Source organism: Gavia stellata, chromosome 21 (genome assembly GCF_030936135.1).
Source record: "Gavia stellata isolate bGavSte3 chromosome 21, bGavSte3.hap2, whole genome shotgun sequence".
Classification (NCBI taxonomy): Eukaryota; Metazoa; Chordata; class Aves; order Gaviiformes; family Gaviidae; genus Gavia; species Gavia stellata.
The window spans coordinates 3,806,385-3,822,635 of record NC_082614.1 but is presented as its reverse complement, the minus strand read 5'-3'; the positions used below and the strand labels follow the sequence as shown (position 1 = coordinate 3,822,635).

The following is a 16,251-nucleotide window of genomic DNA, read 5'->3' as shown; positions in this document are numbered from 1 at the left end:
GTAAAATTTACTGGAAACTTTTCCTTATAATTTGCATCCTGTTCTCCTTGGATTTCCTCATTCCCTCTTCAAGTGAATAACAGCTTTCCTTGAGTGGTTGTCCTGGCCTAAGCTAGAATATTAAGATAATTAACTTAAATGTGATGATGACAGTAATGAGCTAGTGACTTAGCAGTGATACCCTTGCTCATACTTCCATATCTTTCTCCTTTTCTTTCCAGACTGCCTTATCACACCTTTCTCTTCTCTTTCTAGCTGAAAGGAAGCCTCCACTTTTCAACATGAATGCAATGAGTGCCTTATATCACATAGCCCAGAACGATTCCCCTACGTTACAGTCAAATGAATGGTAAGAGAGCTATTACCAGGTGTTTTTTTTTGTTTCCCTGAAAATGCTGTGCGACACTCTCTGCATGTTTAAAGTCTGACAAGAAAAGTGTTTGTTGCAACGTAGTGATTTGACTGCGTTCTCAAATAATGCTCCTGTGTAGGCAGGCTCAATTTTGACCTTCTGTCACTTTGGCTGTGCTACAATCTAAATGTGTGGAGGTGTTAATTATGGGGCTGTAGATGCTGTAGGAATTAAAATATTCTTGGATGCATTAAGCCAGCTGTAGCTCAGCAAAGTTTCCAGCTGCAAAAGATCCCTGACAGAAGAATCATGAGCCTTGTAGCGCCGCTGAAATGTGGCAAGAGGGAGGGGAGATCTACACAGAATGTAGAGGTAATTAGATTTTCTTTCAGTGGGTGACTTCAAAAGTCATCAGAGCTGTGTGGCCAGTAAATAATTCCCATACTACAGGCTTGTTCCAGAATCTGAGCTTTGGTACAGGAACACTTTGTTATTCTGTGGGAGCAAAGGAGTTACCCCATTTTCTGTTCTCTGTACCCGAGAGTGGAATGTAGCTATCAAGTGATGCTTGGCAGAGTCTGCAGATGGCTTGAAACAACAGCTCCTGGAGAGGTGTGAAGTTCCCCCAGTTACACTGCTAGGCATTTAAGTAGCATAATTGTTTTATTGCTGATAATTTTATCAAAAACCCTCCGGTTCCCTTATTTCATCATCTCTGTTTTGTCCATTTTTCGAGAATCAGTAAACTCATATCTGCACACTGCTACCCATGTTCTTCTGCACAGAATTTGCAATGCAGAGTAGGGACAACTTGTGAATACGGTGTAAGAATCAGTATTCTTGATTGCGAGCACTTTGTTTATAGTCACCTCTTTGCTCTCTGTGACTTTGAGAACACAGGGAGTAAGCAAGGTGCCTTTTATGCTGTTTTCGAGTTCAGTGGCACCTGGAAGATCAGTTTTCTTCTTTCCAGTTGTGATACAAGCTCATATATAGCCTGAAGTTTTGTTGCACTAAGCCCCGTTATCAAGGCGCTTTACTGAGTCAGTGTTAGAAATGGTGGGAAGCTTCTAGAGAGTAGAGAGCCATTTCATCAGCTAACTTAACGAGTGCGTTACTGGAGTTACCGATAATTTCATTGTCGTCTATTTTTAAGTAGTTGAAGTAAAATTGAAAATAGTGACTGGTACACATAGTTCTTGCCTGGTTTTCAGCTTGTGGTTGGGGGATAATTGTGTGTCTCTGTTTATTTCAACAGTCTTTAACTGTTGAAAGAACTGGTGGGATCAACTTAGGATTTGGAAACGCACAGTTAATTTCTCTGCCCTAGAACTTAAGAACAAATTAGTGATGGTTTTTCTTTTGCTTTGTGCTAAGAAGTTTGCATATATTCCTTATCGTAAGCTTCTTTTTCATTTAGAACTTTTTTTTTTATTTACAGGTCAGACTCCTTTAGGGGATTTGTTGATTACTGCTTACAGAAAATACCTCAGGAAAGGCCATCATCAACAGATCTATTACGGGTAATTTTTCAAATCTTTTTCAGAGATTTAGGAAAAATCTGTTTGTCTACAAAAATTAACTCTAAAGATGGTGAACCAATATTTGCCCTTTCAAAAAAAAAATTGTTGGATTTGCTCTCATCTGAATCAACAGAGTTTTGGGGTCTTCTGAAGAGTATTTTAAGCTGGAGTATTTTAGGTTGTTTGTTTCCTGACTTTGCCTGTTATGTCAGTCACAATTATCTTTAGAACATGATGCTCAAGAGTCGAACTACTGGAGAAAAGTAGAGGCAGGCTGCGTGGTAAAACAGTTACACTGTTGAGTGAGGAGTTATTTGGGGGAGCAGCCCAGCACCCTGCTCCTCTTACACCCCAGAGCTCTGCAGAGGTTACATTTGTGCTAGAGAACTTGTGAGCCTCATGGGATAGTAGTGTGAGTAACAGGTTTTTTAGCTGAAGGAAGGACCTGTTGGCTGGAGGGGGGTAGAAGGATTTAAAACTGATTTTTTTGTTTGTAATTTTTTTTCCAAGACAATGCTGTACATACTTTAACTGAAAGCATTATCAAGGACACACACATCCAGAGCTGGGTTGGGTAAATCTGTGCTGCAGAAGTGAATTCCAACCAATAGTTTTCTGTGTAGTTCGGACTTAGGAGCGTGTTTCCTACTGCTTTGATGAAGAAGGAATTCTCGCCTCTCTGCTCTACTGTGCTGTCAGTAGGATGCCCTGAGTTGTGACCATGCTGCGCTCTGGGGTCTCTGAAAGCAGACAGAAATGAGGGAAGAAACTGGAGGCAACCCTGTTCGCCCTCTAAACGGGGGCAGAGAGAGTGGGGAAACTGTGTCTTGGTGCAGCTTGTGTGAAGGCAAAGACTTTTTCGGAGCACATCCGCAGTTTTGCGTGAAGTAATGTAACCATTAACTTGCTGATGCTCCTTTTTTTTTTTTTTTTTCTGCTTACCTTCTCCAGAAAGGAAAAATGTTATTTTTCTCTTGTGTAACGGGGAATACTTGCTACTAAGCTTATATGCAATTTCAGTAAGATTTAAGGCTTGTAATTTGCTACAGGCTTTCTCTGTGGAAGTGATAGAAAAATCTAAAAAGCCATTTTAATTGCTACTCAAAATCTAGACTTAACCAGTCTTCATAAGATGCACAGGCAATAGCAAATCTTTTGCAGAGCTGGTAGTGCTTTGAGAATTACACTCCACATGATCAGAGGATTGAGCTCTTAATAAAGATTTACAGATAGTGGCTGATTATTTAAGGGAACACGGGTATTAGAGATGGAAAGAGACTGGATGACCTAGGTTTATCTCCTGGCCAGAGCAGGATTGTTCTGTGTAGGGTGCTCTAAGCTGTCCTGTCTTGTCTTTTTTTTTTTTGTGACAGATGCAGATGAAGTTCAGGAAGGTTATCTTGACCTTTTTTCTCTAGTAATGCTAATGTGAGCAAGATTAATTCTTTATCTGTTCATACCTTTTGAATATGTATCTTTTCACAATCTTTCTGCCTGATCTCAGTTCAGCTCTTGATTTTGCTCTATTCTTGTAAATCGTTCATTTGAGCCTTTCTGATCCACTTTGTGGTTTGGTTTTTGTGTCTGAAGTTCCTCTGGCTGGACGAGCATTTCTGGCACTAACATACATATCATGAAATGTTACTCCAGGTGTGGTTACGTGGGAGCCGGGAAAGGCTGGCTCAGCTCTGCTCTGTGGTGCTACAATAGGAGGTTTTGATGCTGTGTTCTTTTGACTGCTGCCTGGTGCAGAAGTCCTGGCAAATTTATTGATTAGTGCCAGCTGTAGATTCCTCCTCATATTATTGCTTACTAAACATACTCTGCATCTATTTTTTTATTGTGTATTTCCAGACATCATGTTTTTTTTCAACTTCTCTCTCTAGTCATGCAGTGTTGTATTTCTGTCTGTGTTTCTGATCTCCATTTTCCAATTGTTTCTTTGTCCTAGATGGGTTTGGAGCAATTTCTCTTGATTCATTAACATCTTGTAATGTGTTTGCTTCTTTTCTATGTTAACACATGATACTTAGCTGTTAAAAATAGCACTAACAGGATAGGCCTAGGTTAACTTCTTCCCTGATCAAACCACCAAAACCAGAAGTTGTTTATATCCCTTTCATAGTTTCTATACTGAACCCAATTAATTAGAACTTGTTTTGGAGATAACTGTATTGTTTTGGAAAGTGCCTGTACGGGTTCATAATTGCCAAGAGCATGTAGGAGGGGGACCTGTGCTGGCAGTGTTGTGTCCAGAGTTTGCCAAAGTTTTGTCAGTGAATCATAAATCAGTTCCAGTTTAAGTCATTGGGTTTCAGTTTACCTGAGATGTATAGGAACTGCTTGTAACTCCAAGGGCTTTGTGTTTGGGAAATTCAGGAGCAGCCTTCCGTCAGAAGGTAGGGATGTGTGAAATCCTGTCCAGCCCCTTTTCCACCAGGCTTTTTTTTTTTTCTTTTAAGTATTTCCTTTCTGTAAAATTGATTAGTGGCCGGCCCTGCTATTCCTCTGGTTGCCGTACATAGCCGCTGGTGAGAATTGCATGGCATGCTGCTGTTCCACACCAGGTAAACAGGACTCAGTTTTTCCTTAAATATTTGAGCAGAGGAATTGCTAGCTCCATTGGGTGCTTTGCTTAATTTCCACAGTAGGTTAGATTGCTGCTCTGTGTCTACCTGACAGCCTTTTCATGCTGATTTTTGTTCTAAGGCTACCATGCAGGCTTTGTTTTATGGCTTCTCTTGTTGCTCTTTCAGCTCAGTAAAATGCATTCTCATGGATGTTTCTGAGCCTCTTGGTTCCTGAAGAGAGAAATCGAAACCCTGCACTTGTACTGAACAGCTAGCTTTGCACTGGCTTCTGTCCTTGCTTTAAGCCTGGATCATGTAGAATATTTAACCCTCATGCCTTTGCTCTCCAGGTAAAGGCTGATGAACGAGCTTATTTGTACTCTCTCTTCGGCGCCTGGTATATTTTTTTTTTCTTTTTTTTCCTGCGATACATCCGTGCTGTGGCACATAACCAGCGTTTTGTTCTCTGGTTCTGCTTGCAGCACCCTGACAATCCTTTGACCAGCTAATAGGTTTATGTAGCGGGTTTCAGAATGATTCATTCATGTGGATTGGCAGCCTTTCTGCTCTCTAGGAGCAGCGTAAGTTCATTGAAGGATATGATTTCATGAGTACCTTAGGTTGGAGTCTGTGCAAACAATTGGAGCTGAGATCTTATTCTTAAGTCATGTATATTCAGTCTTTTCATTTGGTTTTAGACTTTCAGTACCCTAGATGTTCCCTCCTGCCGTAGCTCTCCCTAAAGCTTGTTGGATTATAAGATTGAAGATCTTTTTGTCTTTGGAGGGTTTTTCGCTTGTGTACGGTAAACAGGGATAGAGCAAATTTTTTGTGGCCACATTTTCTAAGAGAACTGAATTTTAAATGAGGTGTTTGAGAATGGATTCGGTTTCCATTCACTGTCCTAGATGAAAATAGTCAAATGACTGTAGTGATACTAAAATGCAGTTGAAATAAAAATTAAAAAAATAAATTAAGGAAAACCCCAAAACTATCTCACTAATATTTTTCACTTTTAAAATTAAAAGCAATTATAAAATTTGTTTTAAACACTTTTCCCCTATTTTTCTCAGGTTGCGTGACATTCCCGGGAGACTTGAGTTCTGTTAGTCACTCTTACAGCCAACTTGGTACATGCTTTTAGACCCACCTCTTCCTCCCTTTGAGTCCATTGTTTGTTTGGGGTTTTTTCTTGTAATTTGGAGAAAGTAGACAAATTAAGTCCTGTTGGCCATGATTTCTTAGAGTTGCACAGTACTTAGCAGAGGGGTGCCTACATCTTTTATGTGCAATTTAGACAATGAGATAATGCAAGCGAGCAGTCAGAACTGTATTCTTGTTATGCAAGAGCCTTTTGGTTTTCGCTTTTGTGCGTCTGCGCTGCAGCTTCCATGTGGTCGCATTCTGATACCCGAGTAGTGTTTGAATATGAAGCACATAGTCTTTCCAGTGAAATGAGTATTTGCACTGCTAAAGAATATGCGCTGGACATACAGGATGGATTTAAGTTTAGGATCATCGTTGCAAATGCATTACTGCTTTCTAAAAATTATCTACAATGAGATAAAAATGGTTACCCTTTTTCTAATGATAGATAAGGTGCAGGTTGTTACTGTTTACAGAGAAATAAATGGTGGGTATCTGCGTTGAGGAGCAGAAATGATTCGTTTTGCTTCTGCGTGAAATAATGTTTGGAACTTTTAGCTATAATTCAATAATAAACACCATCACTACTAGCAAAAAATCGATAGTGAAATTACTAGCTGTCCACATTAGCAAAACTCAAATGCGCAACAGTTTGAATTCAATTTAAAAACAAGAAATAAGCCTGTGGCATGATACTGCCCATGTTCATATACAAATCATTAAAAGAAGACCAGCTCATCCTTTCAACGTTTTGGTACGTAAGATTCCTGTTTTGAGGACTGGGTTTCATGTATCAGTTACTCCAGCTACAGTTGGATGTATTAGTTCTTGAATTTGAGGGATGGCACTGCATCTAGGGTAGAGATGCTTTTCCCTGTCCTATGGGACCCTGAGTTCACCAGATGTGGAAAGAGCTGTGAGGCCAAGTGGGCAGACATGACCCTCCCGATAATTTCTTTGCAGGTGGGATCCCACTGTTGAGGCTCTCTAACAAAAGGCCATCGTGGCATTTGCAATGCAGGACAGAGAACAACTTTTCTCCCATTCTTCTCTTTCATTGTTAATGTTTCTAGAAATGTGCAGATGTTTGTGTCTTCAGGCCATCTCCCGTGATACATATTAAGCAACTAAGCAACCGTAGTGATTCCATGTAGAATTTTGGCCAATGTATACTCAGACTGTCTACTTTAGTCAAAGGTTAAATGGGAAAGCTGCAAGGCTTTCATACTCTACTGCAAGTTGTACAGTTCAGGAGAATATATCTGACAAAGAAGAGCCTTTAATCATGTACTTAAATTCCATTGAAGATTTTATTGTTAAGTCTGTACTTAAACCTGTGCTTCTAGTGCATTCTTAGCAGGAGTTGGTAAGAATCTGATTTTACTTTAACTCTGGCTACAAATGCTTTAAGTATAAATAAACCTTGCAGTCGTCTTACTGGTTTTATTTATGAATCGGAATAGATAGATGCAGGATAAACCTTTGCATGTAGCTTAGGCAGGTAATCTTGCGTAATCAGGATTGATTCTTCTTTGTCCTTTATGCATTTTGTTCATTTTAAAGTCCTATGCCTTTGTATGGTATGAAGTGGTACTGTCTTGTACCTTGTGCACATCAAGTGAACGAGCTCGGGAGGCGACGAATTAGTTGTGTTGCCTGGAGAGCTCAGAAAACCTGACCCTGGCCCAAACGGTTTCGCTTCAGACAGAAAAGTGAATCGGGGAGTCAGGGCTAAGAGAGCTTGCGAAGGGTCGGCCAGCTCTCACACCCCTCCATCCACTATCCAGCTTCTCCTGCCACTGATGTTCCTGCACGCACACGTACAGGTGTGAGCTTCAAATAGCGAAGTGATCTTTGCCTCACTTCTCTCTACTCTACGTTTAGTCGAGTTCTGTGCTTAAGCAGATCTTCTGACTCTTAAACAAAATGTTTTGCCGCCTACGCTTCAAAACTCATAGTGCGTAGCATGATCAGTGAGGTTATTTGACGTAGTGATGAGCACAGCCAGTGTATTCGGTGCTGAGTGTGTTTAGAGTCATTCATAATGGGTATTACTAATTCTTGAATATGAACAGACCAGTTACTGAATATGAACTGTCATTTCAGGTGTCTCTCAAAAAAGTCACTGTGTCCCTGTTTGTGCATCAAACATATTAGTGTCACATCTAAAACCCTGTGGTTTATTTCCTTTAATTTAGCATGATTTTGTTCGGCGAGACCGACCACCAAGGGTACTAATAGACCTCATACAAAGGACAAAAGATGCAGTACGTGAATTGGATAACCTTCAGTACCGGAAAATGAAGAAAATCCTTTTCCAGGAGACACGGAATGGCCCACTGACCGAGTCTCAAGAAGAGGAGGAGGTACTTTCATTTTGTCACCCCATTTGCACTGTTATAAATCATTTTAGGGCAAGTGAGATGTTCCTGCCCTTAAAGGCAGAACAAGCACAGCCTAGGTGTGGATGCAGTCTGTGTTGTTGGAATATCATCTGGATCAGCAGAGAGACAGGGTAGGATAACAAGTGATAGTCACCGTTACTTACTCAGTGTTAGATGTGCATTTATTGGCAGCTTTAAAACTTTGGGGTTTTACAGATGGTGGCCTTTCTTCTGAAAGCTTTAGGGAAGAAACTCATTTGGAGGGAGATTCTCTGTGAGAAGCAAGTGGCTCACAGCCTGTGTGAAGGAGGGTCTGTTGACAGTCCAAGTTTTTCAGTCTCGGAAGCACAGTCAAGACCACTTGATTAATATTTTTTTCAATTACCATAACTTTACTGTAAAGTAATTGGCCTATCATGAGCTGAAAAGCAAATCACCAAATTAGTAAGACTTATTTTGTAAAGTTCTTTAATAGTAAAGGAAAAAAGATTAAAGACATAAAATTCAACTTCAGTTTAAATCTTACAATAAACAACCCACTTAAATCAGTGTATGATAATTGACGCTAACTGTGGCTTAGAGAAGAAAAACAGTCATTTTTCAATTGATTAGATTAGGTGGAAATTATTGTCTTTTGGTGCAGGCACGTTGGATGAATAAATCCCTGACTGGTTCTCAACAAAAAAAAATTGACAGGCAAATTGATGTTTATATTTCCAGTATAGCCAGGTAACATGCAGCGAGATGCCCAAGCTCAGCATGTATTCAGGGACTTGATTTTGAGGTTTGTGTATGTAAAATGTTTCTTTAAAGCTACAAAAGCTACAGAAGAAATGGGCAAGCCTGGGTGTCGGGTAGAAGAGCATACAGAAGGAAGGGACTGACACTTAGCACTGTCCTTCACATTGAAGGAGTTGCATAGAAGGAGCAAGAACAGCAACCACTGGGATTAAAGCTACAAAGTGCTTCTGTTCTAACCCTCCAGTTAGCCAGCTTCTAAATCTCGAGCTTAATTGCGGCGGGTGGGCATTGGCAGACTTCTGCACTGAAACCTTCAAGTTTTGTCTACCTATGTGTGAAAAGCTGGTAGGAGAGTGACAGGATAGAAGATGGGTTTCCCACTTGTCTGTTCAGCAAATCTAAGCTCAACCGTGAAGTGGGATACATGCGGTAGTAGTTGACTCTGAGATGTATCTTCTGTTCCTCCTGTCCCCACCTCTCAAAAAGGGGAAGAAAAGAGATTGTATCTCTAGGAATTAACACTCTAATGAAGCTCACACTCTGCATGTGCACAGCATGCTCTGCACTGCGTTTCACCACTGAAAGAAGGTTGTGTGCTCGTGTTTATCACTAACTTGGCAGTGAAAGGAAAACAGCACGTGCTTCAGTTACTACTTAACTGGTTAACAAAAGCTGCTCAATTGTAAATGCCACAAGACAGTTCATTTTTCTACCTTAGACTTCAAGGTAGAAAAGGAGCATTACAAATCTTTAACACTCAAAATATTACTAACGCTTTCCTCAGAGCTCTTGCAAAGAAGCTAAGGTCATTTGGAAAGTATTCAAGTCAGGAAGTCAATGTTAAGGTTGCATATGCAATCTCATCTCTGTCTTTTGTACATATACATTCATTAATTACATAGCCACATCCTCATCTCAGATGCTTCATTATGTTATTTTTTTCTGCAACATTATATAAGCATCCTGGAAATATTTTCATTCTCATGTGTGTATGTTCTCTGTAAAATAGTATTCTTCTGTATTTTGGTTCTTAAGTGCTCCTACACAGGCTCTGAATGATCTGCTGATTGCTTAAAAAAAAATAAATCACACAATCAAATACAAATCTGTCAAGTCTGTCAATTTTATCTTTGTGTTGGTTTCCAACAAAATGAGTATTCTGTTAATTGATTTGTAATATAATTCTCCCTGAAATTACTTCGGAGGCCAGGGCAAACTGAGTGCAGTACCAAGCCATTCATTTTGATGAATCAAGGCTATTTCGGACCAGGAGCTGAAGAATTTTCAGAGTTCTCAGTTCTCACTCTGAACTCCTTGCAAGAATTTTCAGTTCCATTAGTTAATTACAAAGGGCTCCATAAATTCTCTCAGTCCAGGTTAAGTGCGTACTCTGGGATTATTGTGCTGGTATGAGTATGCCACAAGAAAAAAGGATGCTAACTTCTGATACTTGTCTGTAGAATCAAAAATATGTCCTATATGAGAAACATTTATTTACAAATGTCTAAGTATATTATGATAACTTTAATCACTAATAAAGCAGGCTCTTCGGAGTCAGCTGCTTAAAGGTGAATGAAGAATTTATCTTGGCTGAAAACACAAGGTTAAAGGGGTTTTTAGCTTGACAAAATGTAATTGCTGACTGCTTGGGACATGGAGGTTAAAACCTCTACACCTGTTAAGCACCGTGTGATATTTATCAAATCATAAACAAATGAGTTCATTTTCTTACATGTTTTCTGATTCACAAAATGTGTCATAGCATACCCTGACTTGGAACATTGTTTTAATACAAACTTAAATTGCTCCTTTTAATTATGAGACTCCTTCCATCAGCCATCCAGTGTTCCTGGATGTCTCTTATTCAAGCCAAGAGCCATGCCCAGACTTACTGATACGTGGAGAAAAAAACTGGCTTGAAGCCTGATGTAGGATTGCAGGGGAAGAGGCAAAAGCTAACTGCCCCGTACGGAGTATTTCATAACCTAAGGAGCCTTGAGAAACGTAGTCGCCAAAATAATGAGCAAAGAACCTTTAACTCTGCAGAGCCCTTGTTAAAACAAACTTTGGGCGCTGCAGGCACATGCTGAGCAGGTGATCTCCTGCAGTATTTGTAACTGATGGCCCTTGTTTTATAGGACAGTGAGCATGGATCAAACCTGAGTAGGAAGATGGACAGTCTGGGCAGCAACCATTCCATCCCAAGTATGTCTGTGAGCACAGGCAGTCAGAGCAGCAGTGTGAGCAGCATGCAGGAGGTCCTGGATGAGAGCAGCCCTGAACTGGTCATGATGCATAGTGATGAGAGCACAATTAATTCCACTTCCTCCGTTGTTCATAAGAAGGTATGTTCTCTGGTGCTCTCCACAGCTTCCTGCAGTCCCTGCTATTGCTCACGTTGGCTCGCCCGCGTAGGGCCCAACGATCAGTGTGCCGTGGTCTTGTGCTGAGCCATCTGCTGAGAGCAGGAGCTGGTGCCGGGCTTGCCAGAATCAAGTTCTGTCTTTTTTTTTTTTTTTTTTAAACTTAAACTGCATTTAAATAACCTCTGAAAATGAAAAGAGGCTGTTGATGAAAGGTAGCACTGTCAATGTCTAGGCAGGGTTCACGCAGACTTGCTGCATGCCTCCTTACCCAGCCCTGCATGTGCACTCCTTCATCTCTGCTTGTAATGTCAGTCCTTGTTTCCTTGTGAATGATTGGACTGTATTATGTAGTATGGTGACAAGTGGTCGTAGCAGCTAAGCTAACCATTTACCAGTCACAGTGTATGATTAAAATCTGCTTGCACTTGGATTTCCCTCATGAGAAGTGGAAGTGTGCAGAACTTTGGACCCTTCCCGCGAGGTATGTTTTGAGTCAAGTTCCACTTAATGCTTTTCTGCTCTTTTGCTGCATGTTGTGATCTGTTGCCTTTTGTTTTCTTAGTGCTAGATATCGAGCTGAAGTTGTCTAGCTGTAAATCAGCATCTGATCTAAGATTGTTTGACTAAAATAGTTTTGGCTTGGCCTTAGCAGTGTCATTTGCTAGTGGGCAGTAAGATGTAGGTTGTTTGTGTGATTGCATTTGCAAAGAGCTTCAAAGTGTATGTATGCTTTTTGCCAGAGGAGCTGAAACATTACAGCAACATGAAAAGTATGAATTTCTCATTTGTAGGGTTACAGCAAAGCCTGGTTCTAACTAACTAAATATTTGTAAGCAATTTTCCCCCCTGAAATACAGTGTTTGTGTAATTGAATATTGAAGCACATATAAAAGGAAGCTCTCAAGAAATTTTGTCTTCAACAAAAGATTGCCTTGCATATTTAAAGATACTGGCAGATAAGTTGCATAGGTTTCAGGGATTTATGTCTTTCTCAAATACACTTGCAGTAGCACCTTTTGAGAGAGACCCTTCTCAAACAAGTGTTAGGTACAGAATGCCGGCCCAAGGAACCATCCTGAATGAAGAGCGGTGCGACTGGTTGTATGTTCTGGGTGCTTATCGTTGGAGCTTTTTCTCATTTTGTGTAGGCTTCAGAAATGTGTATTAATTTTAATTTCACGTTGTTAAGTAGTCATATTTTTGTATGCATTAAAAGGGAAGTTTGAGGAATTGATTTACACAATAGTCATACATTATAATATTGCTGACTGATCAGTGTCATTACAGTTGATGAAAACAAAATGTGAGCCTCTCCCATCAGACATAAATTGCATTGGTGAGAGAAGTAGAGTTCCTGCTTGTTTTAAGAATAATACTTCATTTTATAGTGATTGTATGACACTTGTAAAGTACAAATACAGGAAGATTTCTGAGGCTATGATCTTAGACTTCTGCGTAGCTGCTGTTTTCTTGAAATTAAGACTTTCAGTTGAGTAGAATGCATAAACATGCAAGTTTTTATTATCTGGTTTGGAAAAACAGGCTCTCTTGCACACTTGTGATTTCTTTCATGTGATCAACAGGTAACTGAAGTATTGTAACACAGGTGTTTTGGGGTAATTTTGGAAGCACAAAACCCAGCTCTGCACTGATGGTCTTTACAAAATAATTAACAATTGGGTGTGATTATTGATTCTTGCAGTGGAGTAGATACCTTCTCAATTGGCAAATGTTACCTTCTGCTGTATGTACGCATAAGGTGAATTTAGACTGTGTAGCAGGATGTATTCCAGTCTGCAAATACATTGTTTTAATTTAGTACATGACTTTTTTTATTCTCTGCTACTTTGGGGAATGCAGTTTTAAATGGAAAACTGCTTCATATGTATATATTGACACATGTGAAAAGACTAAAATTGGAACAGGACATTTCAGGGGGTTCATATACACATACATCCCACTCTGTTTTCAAGGTAAAGTTCCTTGTTCTGAAAAGACCTCTGTCTTTGTGCTTGCTTTCACTGTGTTTCTGTAAACCATGATGAAGCTGACCCATACAACTTGGTTTTGTTCTAGCAGGTGAGAAGTGAGGAGTGCTGAGTTTGATGGCACTCTGGAGCCTAATCACAAACAAAATGGAAAGAACCTGGGGTTTGAGTTTAAGCTTTTTGTTTTGCATTTAATCAGTCTTTAAAGGCTAAAAAGAAAACACTGATGAATGTAATTAGCCAGCTGTCTCCATTGTGTGGGCATAGGGTCACATACAAGATTGTTTTGACACGGGTCAAACCAAAGTGTTGTGTAAAATTATGATATTCCACAAATGAGTTAATTAACAACCTCCGGATGTACCAGACTGTGTAAAGTGACCAGGATGGCAAAATGGCCTAGACTGTTGATATTTTCTAAGTGTCAGAGGCCTTTTGGTTTCTTTGGACCGCAGCCCCAGAATGTCATGTGTAAGTTTAAAACGTAGTTCCCAGCGGTCAGTGCTTCAGACCACTGCTTGGTGTGAAGAGCCAGTCTGGGTGGCGTTTACTTGGTGTAATTCAGGAGCAGAGCTCAGGCTCTCGCTACATCACCCGTGTAGTGCTAGGCTGGCAGGAGCTTCGAGCATCCCCATCTCCTAGCATCTATAGTCTGAGACAGAGGCAAAGCATAAGAAACAGGCTGATGTAGTAAAAGCATTTGTAAACAGTATTTTATTTTTTTTTAACAGCTGCTAGCTGGCTGTAACTTCCAAAAAAGTTTTGTGGTCATAGGGTGAGTGAAATGACCTGCTTCTGATCTGGTTAACTTTCACTGGCTACACTAGTTCATGATGCATGGGTTTTCCCTGACAGAGACTAGTATTCGTAATAAATCCTCCATGAAAAGCAGGCGCAGCCTCGCTCCTTCCACAGTACAAAAGCTTTGGGGCAGCAGTAGAGCTCCGTGTTTCTAAATTTGAGCTTAGAACAAAGGTGACTGCCACCTGTCAGCAGAGTAAAACTAGCAGAATGGAAGAAAAATCACTGGACAGGAAGAAAACAATAGTAATGGAAAACCCTAATTGAATGTGTAGCTTTTAATATAACTTAGTTTGTAGCTGTGCCCTAAACTGGGAGGAAAAAAATTGCAATAATGTCTGCTACTCATCCTCCCTTCCTGGGATCTCAGTCCATCCTTAGGATCAAAGACTGCTTCCTCAGGAGGATGCCTTAATCGCCAGCAAATTCCTTACAGGAAATCCAGATGTCCAGCTTGGATGAGCTGTCCTGTTAGGAACTTTTCCTTGTCCCTTTGCAGGTTTCAGATTGGTGACCTCCCCGATGTAAGTTGCAATGATCAGTGTAAGAGTTCTGATCTTCCAACGTCTCTCTTTTGCAGACAGTTAACATGACTGCTTCTCCATTCAAGGATCATCTTACCTATGCATACACATTCTTGTGTCCATCTCCTGTTGGGAGCTAATTCAGTTTTTCAGCTGCGCAGGTTGAGGACTCGAAGAGTAAATGACAGTTCTAATGCAAACCCAACTGTATCTGAGAGCGGGGAAAAAAAAAAAGACAAAATGGGGCAGGGAGTTAAACTCCAAATACGCTGTGCTTCAAAGACACGTCACTCAAATTTTAGAAGCAGATAGGTATCAGTTAATTCATCTTTAAATGAGGATGAAGGTTTTGGCTCCCTAAGAATATAGGCATCAGTTGATGCGTCGTAGGTAGTTTGTCATCTGCTTTGTTGAACTGCTGGTATATGTCAGTGTGTGTACAGCTGGCTTCCCAGAAATATTATTTTGTTGTCCTAAATGAATATGCCAAGTGGTAGCATTTAGAATGCTCCCACATGGTGGTATTTTAGTTCCATAAAACTTTGTAATAATAAGTTCTAAGCTAAACAAAAAGCAAGTACGGTATTGTTTTGTTCAACTGCAATACAGAGTTGTTGCTGTTATTTACTTCAACCTTAAAATCATCAGTACTTACGAAGATGAAACTTGGACAATAAAAATGTCAGGGAAATCTTCTGATTAAAATCTAGTTTATAACAAAAGGATGACAACAGGATGTTCGTAGTTGATCACCACAAATTCTTGCCCAATGTCTGTAATAAAAACATACTTCTGTAATAACTGTTGCAAGTTGAGTGACTTTCCAAAGCTATTAAATTAACCTGTACGTGTTGCCTATCGCTGCCACAATTAATACGCAGCATTCGTGCTGAGTTCTGCGGATGGAGAGTGCTCTGGCGTGGCGGCTCTAGTGAGTTACAGCTGAGGCAAAGCTAAGGGTGTTTTCATACATATCGAGATTTATGATTCATACTTGGAAGAGATGTTGGTTTTATGTGATGTAAAGGATGTTTAGGTAATGACTTACTGAGTTTTGGCTTGGGTGTGCAGGCAGCGACAACCCCTCACGTACCTTCTGGAATCATGTCAAGCAGGTTGGTGACATGAAGCCTTTTCTTGAAAGACTCTTGATAGTTAAACCTCTCCGTAGATTATCGAGGCATTTAGTGCAATGTATTAAAAGGAACAATGGCATACTGTTGTTTTCCTTGCTCTTTAAATTCTTAGAAGGAAGGGATTTGCTGCAATTCCATTAAAGTCCTTACTATGGCTCAGAAATTGCCTTTCCTATTTGTCTAGGAGACTGGCAGTCCTTTCCAGTTAGTGAATCCTCATGTGTAAACAGTGTTTGTGAAGGTCTTTATTTGGTGCGCCTAACAAAAAATGCAGCGTGCGAGTGAATGTTCCTTTTGAGGCGCAAGTTTGGATGTTTCACTTCAGGCTGGTCCAGTGAGATCAGGGTTTGCAGTTGGGGTGTTTGTTAGTTTCTAAATCAGCTGCTGAAGAGGATGGGACTCCTTTCTCTGTTAGTATTTTGTTAATTCTTGTGTTTGATGCTTTGTCAGGACAAGGGTTGCTTCAGTCATAGGACAATGTTATATACTGAAAAAATGTAAATATCCAATGCAATTTATAGATCTGTCTGCCTGCTTTTGCTGTGATTAAAATCTGAGGCAAAGTTCTCATTGATTTTTTTTTTTTAATATTATTTCCCCCCCCCTACAGAAACTCCTATCTACCTCCTGAGTTGTTTTCTGTTTCTTTCTATAGCTTGCTTGTTCCAATTGTCTTCTGAGCAGGTATTTTATTCACCTAGGAAGTTTTGTTGTAGGAAT

At 40.1% G+C, this 16,251-nt stretch overlaps 1 protein-coding gene across 6 annotated transcripts in view; it reads left to right on the top strand.

Annotated features, from left to right (window-relative positions):
* The window catches only part of TAOK3 (TAO kinase 3), a 50,304-nt gene that overhangs the window by 13,349 nt on the left and 20,704 nt on the right, over window positions 1-16,251 (top strand). For 2 of the 6 annotated variants that reach the window (XM_009819095.2, XM_009819103.2), the window contains exons 8-11: window positions 256-349; window positions 1,794-1,875; window positions 7,790-7,957; window positions 10,855-11,061. In XM_009819095.2, the coding sequence (XP_009817397.1) occupies window positions 256-349; window positions 1,794-1,875; window positions 7,790-7,957; window positions 10,855-11,061 (551 nt within the window). Of the gene's footprint in view, window positions 1-255; window positions 350-1,793; window positions 1,876-4,423; window positions 4,443-7,789; window positions 7,958-10,854; window positions 11,087-12,369; window positions 12,386-16,251 lie in introns of those variants that run through there. The other 4 variants (XM_059827945.1, XM_059827944.1, XM_059827946.1 and 1 more) reach the window with 4 other exon arrangements.